The sequence below is a fragment of the Dermacentor silvarum genome, chromosome 7, assembly GCF_013339745.2.
Source record: "Dermacentor silvarum isolate Dsil-2018 chromosome 7, BIME_Dsil_1.4, whole genome shotgun sequence".
In the NCBI taxonomy this organism is placed as follows: domain Eukaryota; kingdom Metazoa; phylum Arthropoda; class Arachnida; order Ixodida; family Ixodidae; genus Dermacentor; species Dermacentor silvarum.
The window spans coordinates 22,971,870-22,990,300 of record NC_051160.1 but is presented as its reverse complement, the minus strand read 5'-3'; the positions used below and the strand labels follow the sequence as shown (position 1 = coordinate 22,990,300).

The 18,431-nt window shown below is 44.2% G+C and overlaps 2 protein-coding genes across 2 annotated transcripts; one reads left to right on the top strand and one right to left on the bottom strand.

Moving 5' to 3' along the window:
* Positions 1-1,678: 1,678 nt before the first annotated feature.
* Positions 1,679-8,723, bottom strand: LOC119457727 (retinol dehydrogenase 13). The gene is made up of 7 exons (XM_037719375.2): positions 8,527-8,723; positions 8,304-8,422; positions 8,065-8,220; positions 7,674-7,778; positions 4,343-4,552; positions 3,980-4,187; positions 1,679-1,844 (listed from the first exon to the last, which is right to left on the bottom strand). Exons 1-7 carry the CDS (start codon positions 8,604-8,606, stop codon positions 1,748-1,750), a joined length of 975 nt encoding a protein of 324 aa, XP_037575303.1. The 5' UTR covers positions 8,607-8,723; the 3' UTR covers positions 1,679-1,747.
* A 192-nt stretch (positions 8,724-8,915) lies between these two features.
* Positions 8,916-12,680, top strand: LOC119457725 (beclin-1). Its single transcript, XM_037719374.2, has 2 exons — positions 8,916-10,298; positions 12,379-12,680. Exons 1-2 carry the CDS (start codon positions 9,168-9,170, stop codon positions 12,586-12,588), a joined length of 1,341 nt encoding a protein of 446 aa, XP_037575302.1. The 5' UTR covers positions 8,916-9,167; the 3' UTR covers positions 12,589-12,680.
* Positions 12,681-18,431: the final 5,751 nt, after the last annotated feature.

Here is an 18,431-nt window from a genome sequence, read left to right as displayed (position 1 = left end):
CGTGTTGGTCCGTGATACAGTATAAAAGAATTAAAGTGCAAAAAAGACACGAGCAGCACAACTGGAACAGCACAAGCACTCTAACAAGTGATGTATTTCAGGAAATACATCAGTTTTTAGTGAGCCCTTGTGCTGTTCCCTGTCCTGTCTTATTTTGGGCCCTTAACTTATTCCATATCTAAAATGCAGTTGTCCTTTAAAAAAAAAAACAAGCAATTCATCCATGGAGTGTAGGAGCAGCTCTTTAATCAATCACAGAGGAAGGAAATAAACTCCTCTCTGCCAATGCGAGGACCATGGACTGATTTGTAGTATTACAAGCAACCACCCGTAAATTCGGTGTTCCTGTCATTAGAAAGAAGGCCAACTTGCTGCAAGTAGCTCAGGAACAAGTCACTTCACAACACTTAATATCAGACATACTATGATAGTGTGCATGTATGTACAGATGGTTCAATTACTGCAAACAGCTTCGTCCAGTGTGTTGTTCATCACATCGAGATCAACGTCAATCAAGTTAAAGTTTTCGCATGCCACAATATGAATGGGATTGGAACTTGCTGCTCTCAGAGGCACCATTTGCTGCATCCATCAACGTCCACCTGACCTGTGGGTCATATTTTGTTATTCTAAGGCATGGCCCTCTAAACATTTATGGCTACACCATGGCCCTCATGAGCAGCTGGTATCAGAAATCAGATAATATTACCTCAGCGCTGTTGATAATAAACAACCAATAAGGTTTCAGTGGTTACCGGGTCATTGCGGCATCATCCGCCACAAAAGAACCGACAAAGAAGCGTGTTCCATCCAGCATGCGCCTGTGCCATTGTCAAAGGCCTGATGCACTGCGGCAACTTCACATACTCGCTCGTAGCAATGCATTAGAAGATTGGAATTCAGTGGAATGTGCTAACTGACGACTGCACTCCCTTGACCCTTCATAGTGCCTTCAACTACCGCCTGGTCTACTTCTATGTGACGCAACTTTACTGTGTCGCTCGTGGCAGGGCATTGCTTTTAACTATACTTTTACAAACACCTATGGTTATCTCACCGGCATGATGGACAGTGCCTCATACAACTTTTGTTATTGCGATAAAACCATAGGACTGCTTATCCTCATCTACTGCCCTTCTTTTGTTGACAAAAGACAGACTTTCCATACTGCTTTATAAGCTGACTGGACGACACAGCGTTTGCGAAAGAAGAAAATTTTGGGACCATGGACTCACGGCACACAAAGTTACTTGTGCGTGCGCATCACCTCTTACCCCTTTCCCTCTTCCTTTCATTTTTCTTCCTGCTTCCTCCTCCCCCAGAGTAGGGTAGCAAACCAGGTGCAACCTAATTAACCTCCCTGGTTCCCTTTTCTCTCTCTCTCCATGTAATCAATCAGGAGAACTTGCTGACGCATGCATAGCAGCTCAAGGGAGCATGGCAGTCTTTCATTTTGTTATCGACGCAACAGAACGAGGAACTTTCAGCAATAGCTGATGAGCTCGGCTATGATATATATTTCTGCAAATATGTGCAGAGTTGAGGTTTTCTAAAGAAAATCCGCAAGTGCTGGTGAAGTACGGCCATGAAGAACATCAGTTGCTTCTTTTGCTATACTTGTTCATTACCAGGCCAAGTCACAATACAACAACACAATTGCAAGGCGTTCATTGACTTAAACTACATTTATTTACATTGTGTACACTGCCTATGCAGTTTATAGTGCCACACTGCACTGCAGGAAAGCTTATGATAAGCCAGTCCACTTTTCGCTGACAGCCCACAGCCAACTTGAGGCAAGCTTGTCTTCAGCAATCGGATTTGGTGTTGTCACTTTGCAGTTGCTGCATGAAAAACGTGAAAAAGTAATATCGCACACTGTTAACACCAACGTTAGTAGACTATATTTAGCACTGCATATTCACACGAATTGACTATGAGCTACACAAAATGCAGCAACTTGCGTGCACGCACGTATGTACATGCACATACAAAAAAAAGTTTTGCATCCTCAAAATGCAGCCTACTTGGCTGCACCAACACTGAATTGTACTTGTCACTTTCACTCTCAAGTTGTGCACCAAGATCACCAAGTAAAATTAAATTGTGGGTTTTAACACCCCAAGAGAGAGAGAGAAGTCATAAGTCGCATCCTGAAGCAACACATGTGCTACGAGGTACGCTATAGTGGGGATGCACCGCCAACATGTTAAAAGAATGACACAGACAATTACTGCTACTCCAGCACTTTTACGATGGCTATCTTGGCAATTAATACAAAGCTTGCACCCTTGGCATGACACACGGCAATCACATTTCGAAGTGCTTTTCAAGTGGGGCCACACATTTTGCGTGGCGATGGCGACACACACAGAGATAGCGTTTAACGCCTTAAAGAGTGTCTCCGCAGTAAATGAGAGGTTCATGTGCAAGGGAATACTTATCGCTGGGATCATGACAAACGGTGGTCGCTTAAGTAATCTAGTAATCCACTTGAAGCCTTTTAAGCATACTACTCAAAGAGTGGAGACGAGAAGAAAACATCAATCTGCTATTTCTAACCATATCAATACTTGCTGCTGGGCTAGTTGGTTCATCTTATTCCGCAAAGTTAAGACGGAACCAAGGTGGAAAAAAAGGCTTAGAACAGGAAAAAGCGTCACTTGCAATTTCAGCATGCAAAGACGATTATGTTCAGTACCCAATGAAGCAGAACTGTGATATGCCAGCGATTAATTTTTTTTTGTGCTACAGTGATGTAACCTACCATGTGCAATATGCTTGCACAATTTACTTGTCCATCGTGCGGCAACGACGGCTTCCGAGAACACAGACAGCATCCGCAGCAAACCCAGCAGATTGTGTATATCTTGCCTGAACACTTTCTTAAACATTCTTGGTGCATAATCGACATCCCCCGCCCCCAAGTTAACTACACAGGCAATTTAAAAAGCCACAAGTACGCACTGCCACACAGCTTAACGTCATACACAAGCTAGCGTTTTACTGACATTTCCTGAAGTCAAGACGCTATCACGATCTTCATAACAGCATTTCGAGCTGCAGACAAGCTCGCTTGCATAATATTGAATTCAAGATTGTTTAGCGGCTACAATAAGATTTTTCTTCCCAAATAGTGGGGGTCTGGGGCCTATCAGCATAAACGTTGGAGCAAACGTTGGAACAAGCATATTAAAGGCCAACTACAAGTACCAAGTACGTGTTGGGAGCACTTGGCCTTTTAACGAGACACGCGGTGGAGTGCACAATGCAAGCTGTACTGTTGAACCCCAGAGTACACTGCATTGCAGCAAAGCCATAAATGGAACTGGTTGGTTCACATTATTTCTCTGATCGTAATATTTGTTTCTGTGTCGCTGCTTCTGCTCTATACTTCAGCAAGCATTTGAAATGAAGAATTATAGTAAATTGCATTGTGTGCAAAGGAACAAACAACATGTACGTCTGCTCCACAAGCACATTAAAGGCCAACTACAAGTACATGTTGGGAACAATTAAAAGGACTAGTTTCAGATAACGTAGACAGCAGCCGTGATGCAAAATTTTAATTTGAATAAGATTGGATGCGATATGAAAAGCTCACAAAAACAGACGTGTTATACTAAAATGAAAAAAAAAAAAACGACTGCCATTAAAATTCCCCAGAAATGATGCAGAACACAGAACATCGAGAACCAGTACAGCGACAGATTGGGCAAAACCCGTGGCATGCTGAAAATCTCCGAGGTGATGGTATGGGATATGTGTCATGTATCAGCTAGCCACCAGAAGATGCCTGTGTCATCTGATGCTAACATGTCCTTTAAATAAAGGCTGTTAAAATTACCAGCCCTTCACATTTGCCAAGATTGCTTCGATAGCATGTACAAACTACTCATTTATAACCGATTTAGCCAAAGTGAAACCTTGTTACACTTGGCCTTTTAACGAGACACGCGGTGGAGTGTTGTGTCCTTACCAGAAGTACTTTCCACTGTGCTCTTCAATGCCGTCAGCTAGAGCACAGTACAAGATGCCCTGGACGCCCTGTTTTGGCGTCTTCGTAAAAAGCCACAGAAATGGCTTGGCAAACACCGCAGCCGTCCACGAAGATGCGATTCCCATGTGCCGCGTGATTTCAGTGTTGACAATTCCTGGATGCACCGCAAACACAGACACGCCAGTACCTGAAAAGCAGGGCAAGCAAGCTTTTGGAGCTACAAAAACAAATTAGCAATGCCTCTCTGCAATTGTTCTTGTTTTGGCAAACATTATTTGGCATAATTTGCTGTTTTCCCATGTGTTCATACTACTAGCAAACGGACGTGATACCGCTGTTTACCTTTTAGTTTCTGGGCAAGTTCCTTAGTGAACAAGACATTAGCGAGCTTGCTCTGGTTGTAGGCATCAGCAGGGTCATATTCCTTTTCCGAGTTGAAGTCAGTGTAGTTGATCTTTCCCCTTTGGTGAGCGATGCTTGAGACATTGACCACACGACTGGGTGCTGCGGCCTTGATCTTGTCCAGCAGTAAGCCGGTCAGGTAGAAATGACCTGTCAGTTAATTAAAGAGGCAAACAAGTGAAATTAGAGCGCTGTCATTTTGCAGAAAAACAAAAAGGCTTGCTGCTTCTGAAGATGCCAAGTGCATTTCAAAGGGATGTAAAAGAAAAAGCAGCCGAACCTTGACATAATGTACACGGATATAATGAATTAAATCTAAACTATTTCTCGCCAACATCAGTGTGTAACTATATACATGCTTACAATAAATATTGAATATAACGAAGGTATTTTTGTGTTGGATGTGGCTTTGTTATACTAACGCGGTTCAACTGTACTATGCCTTGCTAGAACAACAGACAATGGCTTTAAACAAAATCTATTTGTGTTCGTTCTGTGCTAAAAGATTACTTCACTTTTTAGAAAATTGTGGTTAAGGATGACCCTGCTCTTCATTTTAAAGCAGAGTGCAATAGAGACCGGAAGAAATGGGAACAGCACAAGTACTTTCTGCCAACTCAGCACAAACTGCACACACTCATGAGCTGGTCAAGGCCTGCTACATTGATTTCCGAGTTTGAATATTGAACATATATTGAATACAATGAAGGTATTTTTGTGTTGGATGTGGCTTTGTTATACTAACGCGGTTCAACTGTACTATGCCTTGCTAGAACAACAGACAATGGCTTTAAACAAAATCTATTTGTGTTCGTTCTGTGCTAAAAGATTACTTCACTTTTTAGAAAATTGTGGTTAAGGATGACCCTGCTCTTCATTTTAAAGCAGAGTGCAATAGAGACCGGAAGAAATGGGAACAGCACAAGTACTTTCTGCCAACTCAGCACAAACTGCACATACTCATGAGCTGGTCAAGGCCTGCTACATTGATTTCCGAGTTTGAATATTGAATATATATTGAATACAATGAAGGTATTTTTGTGTTGGATGTGGCTTTGTTATACTAACGTGGTTCAACTGTACAATGCCTTGCTAGAACGACAGACAATGGCTATGAAAAAAATATCTTTGTGATCGTTCTGTGCTAAAAAATTACTTTTCCTTTGAGAAAATTGTGCTTAAGGGTGACTCTACTCTTTATTTTAAAGCAGAGCACAAAAACAGAGACAGGAAGAAATGGGAACAGCACAAATACTTTCTGCCAACTGAGCACAAACTGCACGCAATCATGAGCTGGTCAAGGCCTGCTACATTGATTTCGAAGTTTGAAAGCAAATGTGTCAGCCATCTGCAATAGTGCCAATTGAAGATGAATGTGCATTTTTGAAAGATATGTCATTGGAAGCCTATATCTTCTATTTTTGTCATTTTCTGACAAAGCCATTATGACTGAGCTTCTTTGAGTTATCTTTAGCTGTCTTTTTAGGATGACAACTGCCTTACATTTGTGTTTTGAGCAAGTTTTCTGGCGTGTGAAACACACACTCACAGCTGGTAGAAAGTGCTTGTGCTGTACCCCCTTGTCTGTTTTCTTGCGCAATTTAGAATGACGTTGTAACAACGTAACAACCTCCATTATGTGCTTGAACCGATGAGCGACTAAAAAAGTTGAAACATGAGTGGCCAACAAAAGTATGATGATAACACAGGTCGCATTCACCAAAGACGATCACTGACCTTATTATACAGCACAAAGATGACAGAGCAAGGCCCAATACTTTTGCTAATTTTCAAAAAAAAAGGAAGACAACCTGACAAGCTATTGTGGGTGTGCTAAAAACGTGTAACAAGCAGTCTTTAGAAGATACGCATGCTGTACACATCTATGAGCAGGCTACTGGATAGTAGATGACGTGATTACACGGTGGAAGGGAGCAATCCACACAAGTGCGGTACTGCCAGAACCTGCCAGGTGGTGACTCTGCCTAATCTCACAACGAATAGCATATGAGACACCTCATGAAGCAGATCCCAGATTTTTTTCAGTAGTGGCACCGATTGTTATGTTTAGCTTGCATTATTTTCTTCGGGAAATACCAGTTCTGAGCATAGGTTACAGTTTGGGCATTTTGAAATCCTAATCTTTCACCTTAGCTCGATCGAACACTTGCGTTTAGCATCCCTCTAAAATAGAGCGACAACGACAGTGGGAGACCAGTGTTAGCCATGCACACTTTAGCAGAAAAATTTTAAAAAAAAGTAATTTCTGCTTCACGTATTTGATAACTAGAATCACCTTGCACAAATTGCAGCTAATCAAAGTCACCACCAAAGTCAAACCTCAATATAACAAACACAGGTATAACAAGTACATCTTCAACATCTATCGCTGATATCAGCATGTATTTTCAGCAACAAAGGTATTTTCATGTCACATGCGACTATTGTCACACAAGGTTTAATTGTATTCTAAAGATGCTATAGCTGCAATTGTACGCTTATAAGCCAGTAAAGTTGACCAGATTGATTAGCATTTTTTTTTTGTGTGCATATAAATTTTGCAGTGTACTGCCATATGCTGAATTATTGCTATACTACGCATAGTTGGTGTCAAACTGCTACCCTCTGGCCCACCGGATATTCCAAGTAAATAACATGAACCGCTAACAAATTTAGTAAGTAGAGACAGAAGTGAACACTCCTGTAATACAATTTTTGCTATCCATGGATATTGTAGCGAAATTATACTCGAAGCTTCACCAACATTAATCGACGCTCCTTCTTCCTATGCATTCACTCAATGGATCTGCCAATTGCTGTTTGCATCTAGAATACGGTGCAGAAGTATATGCTACAATATGCCTAATTGTTATAGTTTCTGTCAGGCTGAAAGGAAGGCGACATGGAACAGCCTTCAATGCTTTCATTTGTGCAATTAGAGACATAAGTTTTCAGCTACAATATCCTTCGTGTTGTGTATACTTGCACTTGATTCAGCACACAAGGTTGAAAATCATTAACAATCGATCCTTGTTGTAACGAACTAGCATCCGACACAAAAGAAAGGTGTGTTATATCCAACATTCATTATAAAAGTATAACCGCTACACGAGGATGCTGGCAAGGCCAAAAAATTCATACTTACTTCGTTATATCTGGTAATTCGTTATATACGTGTTTGTTAAATTGAGGTTCAGCTGTGATTATCAGTTTCGAAGCCAGGATATTAATGAGCAAACAATAGCGTATGGGAAAATTGAAACTCTCTTACCAAGATGGTTGACACCAAGCTGCATTTCAAAGCCATCTTTTGTTAGCAGCTTTGGACACCTCATGACACCAGCGTTGTTAACGAGTATATCTACCTGCTTCACACCTGAGGAAGAGAATAAATTTTATAAAGACAATTAAGGAGAAAGACTTCGAAACCGTGCATGGACACCAGTGCCTTGATACATTCTGGCATATAGCACCGATCGATCGTTACAGCTAATGGTTCATTAATGGTGTTTTGACCTGTATTATGCATGCGTTTCCCGTTTCAAGTAAAACAGCGCAACAAATTCGCGAGCTAGGAGTCGAAGCCCTTAGACTAGGAGCTTAAAAGAAGAATGGAAACTGGTCATGGAATTGTGGCGGGACAACTGGCAAAATAAACTCACTGTCATTAATCCTGGCTGCAAAATTTCGTATCGACTCCAAAGAGGCGAGGTCCAGCTCTTCGCAGACAACGCGCTTGTTCTGTGTCTGTGTGAGGATCTCCCTCCTGACGCGCCGACATTTGGTGAGATCGCGACAAGCCATGATGACGCTGGCACCTGGAAGAAAGTCGAATGCATCAGCACAATGGCTACCAGTAATCTTATGTGCAAAGTTAATGCTGCCATACGTCTACTCTTACCTCTCGTGGCGAATTCTTTAGCAGCTGCTCTGCCCAGACCAGTATTGGCACCAGTAATTACGACAACCTTGTCGTCTAGTCTCTTGTCGTTATCGTAACGGCACCCACCGACATATTCCCTGAAAGAAAGAAAAAAAAAAGTGTGGGGGGATGGCAAGAAATTGAGATGCTGCGGAGCTTCGTCTGCTGTCGATACACGTCCATCTTCGTGATGCTGACTTACTTGAACAGTATTATCGCTCCGGCTCCAGCACCAATTGAGCTTAGTATAATCACTGGCTTAGATTTCAGCAATGAAACCATTATTTATTGCTGCTATTTATGTAATTTCACAAGTGATCGAGTAACACAATTTCTTGCGCTCCCGTGGCTCCCGTAGCAGAAATCGATGAGCCGTGCAGCTGTTTATAGTTGATTCAAACTAGCCGTACTGTAGCATATAAAAATTACAATAAAAACAACAATAAAACGTTTAATAAGCTTTGTTAGTATTAAATATATTTGTTAAATTTTTTGTAGCTTTAGCTAGTTCTACGAGGTAATATAACCTCCTAGAATATGCATACTTACATATAAACTAATGAAGTCAATTCAGTCACTAAGTCAAGTGCATGTGTGTCGATAGTTTCGGAAGCCATCAGTGGACGCAAAACAAACAAGCTGCAGGTGTTTTGCACCAATTTGCACCCTCTGAGCAAGAGACGCACTTGCTCTTGCTGAGGTAAAGCCTGATAATTCTAGATAAGTCTGATCTAGCGTTGTCGCTGAACAGAAATGAACACGGCGGTAGAACCGCGCTGACGCAATGCCGTAGGCTCAAGACGCTTATTGATCCAGCTGTGAAAGAGGCACCGAGCGACAGTCATGGCAGGGCTGTCGGTCACTCTCACAAAGGATAGGACGTTTCCAGTCAACTTTACCTGCCAGCGATGCTGTCAGCCGCTTCGACTCGACGCGTCTTTCTCGTCCATCGACGAGCAGACCCTGACTGAGTTGTCGGAGCCGATGCTGAGCCAGTCGGACCCCATCGAGCTGTGTGGTCCGTCTCCCGTGGTCCACTACCGTGTGCCGGGCGAAGGCGTCTCGCGTCGCACGGTCGAACCGCTGCGCTTCGTCGAGAGCGGCAATGGCTTCATGCTGGTCGGCGAAAGCTCGGTACCTGCCGTAGACACGACCATCAGCCACAGGCTGGACGTCGAGACGCGTCTATTCGAGCTTATGACGAACCAGTCGGCCGTCGATTACCCCATCTGCGAAGAATGCACGGACAACCTGTTGGATCAGATGGAGCGGCAGCTGGACCTGGCCGAAGACGAGTGCAAAGACTACAAGAAGTACCTCGACCAGCTGACCAACGGCGACGAAGAAGACGTCAACTCGGAGGAGCTGGACGCCGAGTACCGCAAGCTTGAGCAGGAGGAACGCGAGCTATTGGCGGCCGTCGAGAAAATCGAGAAGGAACGGAGCAACGTCGAGAGCGATCGCAAGCAGGTGGCCGATCTGTTGGAGCGGCTGCGTAGCGACGAGGACCGCTACTGGCGCGAGTACTCGGACTTGAACCGGCAGCTGATGCAGTGCTCCGACGACCACGCCAGCGTCGAGCGCCAGCTCAAGTACTCGGAGAACAAGCTCAGCCAGCTGCACAAGACGAACGTGTTCAACGCGACGTTCCATATCTGGCACAACGGCCACTTCGGCACCATCAACAACTTCAGGCTCGGCCGGCTGCCCAACGTGCCGGTCGAGTGGTCGGAGATCAACATGGCCTGGGGTCAGACCGTCCTTCTGCTGCACTCGCTCGCAGAGAAGATGGAGATGACGTTCCTGCGGTACCGGCTGGTACCATTCGGGAACCACTCGTACCTGCTGTGCCTCGAGGACCCGGCCCGCGAACTGCCTCTGTACTTCGCCGGTGGCTTCAAGTTCCTGTGGGACACCAAGTTCGATCACGCCATGGTGGCCTTCCTCGACTGCTTGCAGCAGTTCAAAGAGCAGGTCAGCAGGGCTTGTTCGGTCACTGCTGTATGCTTGTTGACAGCTGTCTCTATTGCTCGCCAAAAAGTTTGTTATCAGCAGGGAGCACCGTTCCTTGTAAAACTCTAGCGGAAAGTGCGTGCACTGATCGTGTGAAACTTGCAGGCGCACTACTGCTATGATCTGAATGATTACTGGCAATGGCCAAGTATGGGCATGTTCTCCGACTCTAGCCAGCAGTGTTGGCAGTGTCTACAGCACGACCAGGCCAATACAGTTGCGTCCTCACAAATGGCTTGACGGTAAAGCACTAAATGAGGGTGGAAAGGAAATGATCACACCGTTCACATGCGATGTGGCGCCTGGCAATTATGTTGAGCAGGATGGCACACACATGCCATTTGAGTGGCTGAGTAACCACTGCAAAGTGAGAACGTAACTCGGCATCAAACAAACACAAGCAAATAGCCAAAAAAACAAGGTTGTAGAGCATTGGTGAATCTTAACTGTAACGCTCTAACATTCCTGAAATGGCAACTCTGGTTAATTTTTTATTATTGTCAGAGAGGTGTTGTTTCTGGTTTTGCTGCGCCTCCTATTGTGCATAAGATAGTTCAATATAGATCAATTAATATTTTACTTAAGCAAAAACCCGTATGTAAACTGAAACCTGGCCAGGCAGCCTAGAGAGCTGGTTCTCATAACATCAGTGGCGACGTTATAGCAGGCACGCACTGAGGGAAAGGAGCATTACTAGCGACATCCTGAGACTGCACTCAATGACAATGAATTCTACCTATTCTTGTACGCACAACTTTTTCTTGGTGAAAAATTTAATAGCCTTATAGTTGCATTGCTTTAAAAAAATTTATGGCTGCAACTAAGTTGAACGGAGTCAGTCGTAGCATTAAGGATGCCCTGCACATATTGTTTAAAAAAAAGCTTCACAAGATAGTGACACCAACATTCCTGCTTGTGTTTTTATGTCAAGCAAAGTGGTGGCACTGTGTGTGTCCACATGACCAGAATTCCCTCGGAGTGTGTGCAATACAAATTTCGTTCAAATCTATGCACCTAAATAAGCACCAGATGTGCCCTTTAACAGGGCCAGATTTAACCCTTTAACCATTTTGTTCAAGTTTGTGTGATCTCTTTCATAAACTGGTTAACTCGTTCCTTCTTGAGATTCGCACATCTCATTATGTAGATTTCGTTAGCCATTGAAATTTAGAAGTGAGGCAAGCTGTATGATCATACCAGTGCATTGCCTGTGAGATGATGTTCCCTTCAGTTACCTATTATTGTGCACAATGGCTGTGGCACCGAGTCTGTTAGAGGCTTCGAGAATGTGGCATGTGGCTAGCAGTAGAACAGTACCCTGACCTCATTCCTGAGCTTCGCAAGATTGGAATCAACATTGCCCATGCAGTCTTCCACAAGTTTCACATGGGCATTTCACTGCGACATTTAGCATGGGCATTTCGTCTGCATGATTAATGGCAAGTCACTTGAATATCATTTATGAAATACGACGTGAAATTTGCTGCCCTCGGGGACAGCATCTTTTTATGAGAAAAAAATTTTAGGTCAGCTCGTTACAAGGGGCATAATTGTAGTGAACTAAAAAATTACTCTGACCATCTCCCAATCATCTAAGTAATGTTGTTTGTGGCATTAGAGGCAAATGTAAAGCAGAAATGCTGCCATATGTTTAGCAACACCATGCCTTAGCTTAACTTTACATGCCGTAAATAATGAGTTTGAGTGGAATTACGGAAATCCTTCGTAGGTTCTGGTACATGAAGGCAGCTTTGTCAGTAATCCATACGGCTTTTGTACAGCTGGAGACTTCATGCAGATATGAGAAAGTAACAGACTGCATAAGTTGTGTGTTTTCTGTTCATCCTCCGTATCTGTGTGTCATCCCTGTATGTGCAAAAAACTCCTTACTTCAGTAGTAAAACTCGCACATTGCACTCCCATTTACACAAGATGGACCTGTCTGTTAATGAAACCTCAAACGAGCTGTTGAGGACAGCGTGTTGGGGACATGCATGTGCTGCTGTTCTGACCTGAACGCATCTGCTCTGCAACGGTGCAGGTGAGCAAGATGGACTCCAACTTCTGCCTTCCCTACCGGATAGACAAGGGCAAGATCGAGGACAGCAGCACCGGCCAGTCGTGCTCCATCAAGATCCAGTTTAACTCCGAAGAGCAGTGGACCAAGGCTCTCAAGTTCATGCTCACCAACCTCAAGTGGGGACTGGCCTGGGTCTCCGCCCACTTTGCTGCTCGCGAGGCAGCCAGCTGATCTGTTGACTTGTGATGCGTAAACAAACGCCTGTATGTACAGCCTTTGTATATACAGCTAATGTGATATAAAACTGCGTAGTTCACTGTGTAGTTGTTGGTTCTTATGGCTGTTTGCTTTTCTGTGTTTTGACATTGTGCTGCTAAGCTCAAGGTCATGGGTTGGCCCCTGGCTGTGGCGGCATTTCAATGGAAGCGAAATGCAAAAACGCCTGTGTATTTATTTTTAGGTGCACATTTGATCCAGGTGGTCAAAATTAATCCCAAGTCTCCCCCTAATGCATATCTCATAATCAAATCGTGGTTTTGTCATGTAACCCCCCCCCCCCCCCCATTTTTTTTTAGAATGTTCCGTTTTGTACACTGGCAGCGGCTGCATGTCATGTTTGCACATGCATGTGCCCTACTTTTCACATTACAACACTGCAATGAAGGCAACTTACATGTGGGCCACAAACAAGGTTTCACGTGATTTTTAAAACTAAAATGTGGAATAGCACACAATAAATGGAGCAAACAAAACACACATGTTGCGCTTCTAACTGTTGTTCGTTCCTGGAAAAAAAAAAAACATTTTGTTACAATGCAATCAGGTTCTCTGGTTGTCACATGCCTTTCTGCAAAAGCAAATGCCTCTTTCAAGGGGACGCGCCTTCTGGTGACCAACACATTCTATCTGGAAAAAAGTCAATGTAGGGATTGCTGGGGAATCGAGCCTTGGTATTCAGATGCCTTGAGAAGCCAAATGTGTTGGCAGACACTACATTGCGCCCAACATTAACTGCGAGGTTGGATTGCACCGCCATTGTGCATGAAAATTTGCAGTGCAGTAAAGTCTATGTCGGCCTACAGTCCATATATATGTTTTTAAGGTTTACTACCCATAGGCATCTCGCTGCGAGTGCTGCCTGCTGGCAGTAAATTTAGAGCACAGGAACTCACTTCAGAATGAAAGGAGCATCACAAGGCCGCAAGTCAAAGATTTGCCGCAGTTTGCAGATGCACAAGTTGCATGACTTGCAAGCGTGTAACACAGTGCAAAGTATGCAAGTATGCACCGAGGAACTGCTAATTTACGAACGTGCCATTTACAATGTACACACTTCTGTTCCACATCTTGGCACATTACTTTGCCTGTTTTTGTCTAGAGTGAATCATAAGTATGTGGTACCTGCAGCAACGCCAGACCAATAAAAAAAAAAATGTATGGCACGGTGGTGCCACCTGTTGAATGGCAAAATCAAGCCTTTCTATGCTATCCTATGCATTACTGATAGACAAGGCAGGTCATCGAGTGAGGGGTGTTCATGTTTGCTTGTGTGCACATGACACGTACATGCTTGTTAATTTAGTTAGTGAGTGAATGTGTACAAGTTTATATGGCCGATAAAACTACTATCCTCGCTTTGTATAGCTGTCTACTAATTTGCTATCGCAATCGATGCTTCGCCTTTCGGGCGAAACTGCTACTTTTCGAGCTTCTGCACTATCTTCTGCCTATCATTTATTTTTATTTTATTATTTATTTTTTCAAAGAGCGCATCCAATTTCGTGCTGCTGCTTTTCAAGCGTCTGCCTTTTCGGCCACGGTCAGGGGACGCAAACGCCCGAGCAGCGGCTGTTGAACTGTTGATGCCATGATGAGTGTCTTCATTTTTAATGCGATTAGCATTCTTGGGGAACTGCACTCAATTTGTGGTATGCATATATGTATGTATCTGGTACGGCCATATCTAACCTTTTTCGCGTCGCTCTTCAATGAAAAAAAATTCCTTCCAAATTTCAGCGGTGCTGGTTGGAATCGAACACGTGTCACACATGTTCCTCAAGCACAGCAGCCCGATGCATAATAACTGTGCCACGAAGGTGCGTGGGCAGCGAGGGAACAATTTTCAGCGTTCGTATGCAGCGGCGCGCCACTCATCTCGGAGGCCAGGCGCAGACTTCGCAGCACTGCCACTAGATGGGGCAGCTCGTCTAGAGGGAAGCGGAACGAGCCAGGCTGCAGTTAAAACTTCAGGCATGACGCGTCTCGGCAGTGTCACTACATTGCTTTTGTACTAATCGCATTAACGTCGACGTTAACCACAAGGTGGGTTCTGCCAGAAATTTTTGTACGGAGGCATACTGCACTGGCAGCGACAGCTGGCACAAAGCTTTTTGTACTGATCCCTGGCCTCACACCTGCTGTCTAAAGCACTTTCATTCCTACTGTGCATCGTTCTACCCAGCCCATTTTGTAGCTTGCAATGGTTGATCGTAGCAGAAGGCACACGTGTCGCATACGTTCAAGTGCTTGTCTTGAAGTCGCATAAGTGCTGCTACGATTCCCCACACCACTGTGCAATTTTGTACATCTTATGAGAATTCTTTGAAATTCTTGTTAACGGAAGGACACACTTTCAGCCCAATATGTAGCTCATAATTGCCGTCTGTTGATAATAAATGTATGCCTGAGGTGACCCTCCATTAGCAGTTTCCAAGTGTGCACCAACTAGCTCCATAAGCATGTGCTTTCTAAGCAGCAATGCAGCTCTGTTCTGCTATGCTGAGAATACACGAGTATAGGGTTCCTTCTACATTTCATGGCTTTTCCTATGCCAACTCGGCGCTTACATTTGTGGTTTTCTTCTTTGTCCTTGTGTGTGTGTGTGACAATCTCCACAAAGTCTCGTGCCACGTGCAAATTGGAAGATGAGATACTATGCCAGGTATAACCTCCACAAACTATGTTAACACATGTTCAATATAGCATGCTGGCTTTCGCATAACCAGTGTCCAACCATGCAAATGAGTCGAAATGCATATCTTGTATAATATGAACTAAATGCTTCACAGAATGTTGCTCAGCCACACGCAAGTGCGTGCTGAATGTTAGGATTTAGTGCTTTTGCTTACATTTCTACAATTTGGATATCTTTTTGTCAGGAGAATACTTTTTCTGACATTTGTACCTTATTGTTTAAAAAAAGATTCATAGACCAGAATTTACAGCTATTCTAAGCGGCAGCCATCTTTTACCAGAGACTGTGGTAACACCATGATAAAGGACAACTGTAACGCTAGGCCTGTTCTTATCGCATGCTTGCTGCCAGTGATTGCAAGCCATGGCTTTGTAGTTCACCTGCCTTGTCATCGAACTGGTAGACCAGTGCAGGCTGTGCTGACAGCTAGCAACGTGAGTAGAGATCAGGTGCGCTTGCAGGTGATCGAGAGCAAGATATTCTGGTTGATACAATTAAGAGCTTTTGTTCCAGTAACACCATCATTACTTATCGCCACGTCAACACGCTGTGGCCTACTTACATCATTTACCAGTGCAATATCACTGTAGTGGCAAATAATAATGCAAAGTAAGCCGAACTGAAGTGGTGCCATGACAATGTACACGCAACTGACACATGCAACATGGCAAACATTCCCAAAATATTGTAAAGAACATTGCTAAGTGATGCGATAACTACAAAACAATGTCGGATGAGTTGGTGCAACCTTGTTTTATGAAACAGCGTAACCGGAGAAATGGCGACAAGACAAGCACTTTATAAGGCAACTACTATTAGTTCATGTTGCACTAGACGCCTACTAAATGAGAAATAGTTACAGCCCACATTCATACTGTCACATGTAGCGATTACTAGCGGCAACCAAATACGTTGCTACTACAGTCGAACCCGGATATATCGAATCTGAAGGGGATCACAAAAAAGTTTGATATATAAAATAATAGGCCCCGAGGCAAACGGCAGCTTACTGATTGGTGCATCTGAGGGCCGCTAAGTTACTGCACGCAACTCAGGGGGAGGAGGAGGGAGGGGGGAACAGCAAGCACAATTTATTTCAGGGTGTCTACCAAATTACTTTTTCCAAATTCCCCGACTTTTCCAGGTTTTCCCTGACAATTCTAAGCGTATTCCCCGACTGTTCTTATGCAGCTGAGCAGAGCATTCAGAAATCACCGTGCTAGAGACGAAAGTTGTGTGCGGCATTAGAACTGGCTGCTCAATTGCGCTTCGATGCAGGCATTGGCGTTACCGACATAAAAAGAGCAAGAGTGCAAGCTATGGGTTTTTGCACACGTCATGAATCAAACAAACCCCTGCTATTATTATCCACCAATAACCTGCTGTCAACGAACAGGCTAGTAAAATTGTAACCTACCATTTGTGCTTGTTAAACATGTCCCTGCATTCATGATGAGCTTACCAGTGACCTCACTTTACGGGCTGATATCGGTAGCCACAAGCCTGCTTAGCAAGATTTCAGAGTAAGGGCCGCACCGCATCAAAACTGTGAAAATAAAGTGCAGCCCTTACACGAGTCTATACGGTATATGCTGCGAAGGAATACCACAACTTCAAATTAATGTTCGGGCCGTCCATTGATATTTGTAGGAATCTTGCCTGCTCATTGTTCTAAATGGTTTTCTGAATGCCGCTGCTAAATCTTCTGCACATGTATGGCATAAAAACATGACATCAGGTAGCGGGTTTTCACGCTGGCATCAGCTGGGTCCCAGAACCTGACTAATACATCCATTTGCTCCTTTTGCGCAAATTTGTTCAGGGACTCGTCAAAAGCCACAACCACGTGTGACACACCATCAAGCTTCAACAGCAGCCTGTTTCGGAAGTATGGGGCAATACCGTGACAAATTGTGTAGCCAACTTTGTCATTCCCAAGTTGAATTTTCTTCGCGATGTTGCACGTGAGGAAACATAAGGGGGGAAAGTGTGGCAGACGCTGCTGCTGAATGAAATGATCCATGTATTGCTTCAGCGCTCAGGCACCAAACAATTTCAGCTTTCGTGAAATTTTTTCACCACGAAACTGCTTACAGAAGCTTTCATGTCTGGCGCGACGGCCAGAGGCTTCGCAGGATCGCTTTCGGTGCTCGTGCTATGTACTGCAAGGGCACGTTCAGTAGTAGCAGTCATGGCACAGGCAGACTAAAGTCGAGTCCAGCACTAAAATATGTGTCAAGGTTCATCTGGCTAGCACTTTGCAACGAGCTCATAGTGGATTGTCGTTCTATGCTTGCAGCGTGGCTGGCGACTGCTGTGTTGCCCATGATGCCGAGTGAGAAAGTCTTGTGGCACGGAAATAAAGTTGAAGTTAACGCATTGTGTCGTCGTCTCCCTCCAGTGCTTGTCCGCTGGCGCTAAATATGCTTTCAGTTTACCAACACGCCCAACATATGGCAATGCTTGTGGCATAGTTTGCATTCAGCCCTACTGGTGTCGTCTGGCGCTGCCCTGATCCACGACGAGTACTCCGAAAGGTACCTTCGCACAGACTTCAGTCTGTCAATTTCCATGACCTCGCCAGTTTTTGACAAATTCCCTGACAATTCCCCCGACTTTTCCAGACAAGTCGAAATTCCCTGACAATTCCAGGTTTGTAGAAACCCTGTAATTTGCCTGCAAAAAATTGCTGAATCACTTTCAATTTTATTGCGAAGTCCAAATTGATTCTTTTCTTCACACTTGCAGCAGCCATCGCTGGCAGAAAATGAACTCGCGAATAGGCACTCAACCCACACGACAACGCAACGGAAATCGGAAAGGAATGTCGACGACCGAGGTAGCACATGGGCTCAGCCGAACAGCTCGACGAGCTCAACTGCCTGCACACTCTTCTCCACCTCCAGGTGCAAGAACTTACAAAGCGCACTTTGAGGTCTTCGATGTGGCGCCACATTCGATGATATATCGAATGTGCTGGTAAACGGGCATTCTACATACGCGTGCATCACCCCTGTACATTTGCATGAAATTTTCTACGGGATTTTACAGCTGTTCGATATGCACAATAATTCGTTGAAGCAGGTTCGATATATCCGGG

Excerpts from the sequence above, each read along its gene's own strand:
- LOC119457727 (XM_037719375.2), bottom strand. The coding sequence starts at position 8,606 with ATGGTTTCATTGCTGAAATCTAAGCCAGTGATTATACTAAGCTCAATT. Across the intron at positions 8,221-8,303 it reads TAAAGAATTCGCCACGAGAG|GTGCCAGCGTCATCATGGCT; the intron begins GTAAGAGTAGAC and ends ACTTTCTTCCAG. Across the intron at positions 4,188-4,342 it reads ACTTGCCCAGAAACTAAAAG|GTACTGGCGTGTCTGTGTTT; the intron begins GTAAACAGCGGT and ends CCTGCTTTTCAG.
- LOC119457725 (XM_037719374.2), top strand. The coding sequence starts at position 9,168 with ATGGCAGGGCTGTCGGTCACTCTCACAAAGGATAGGACGTTTCCAGTC. Across the intron at positions 10,299-12,378 it reads TGCAGCAGTTCAAAGAGCAG|GTGAGCAAGATGGACTCCAA; the intron begins GTCAGCAGGGCT and ends GCAACGGTGCAG.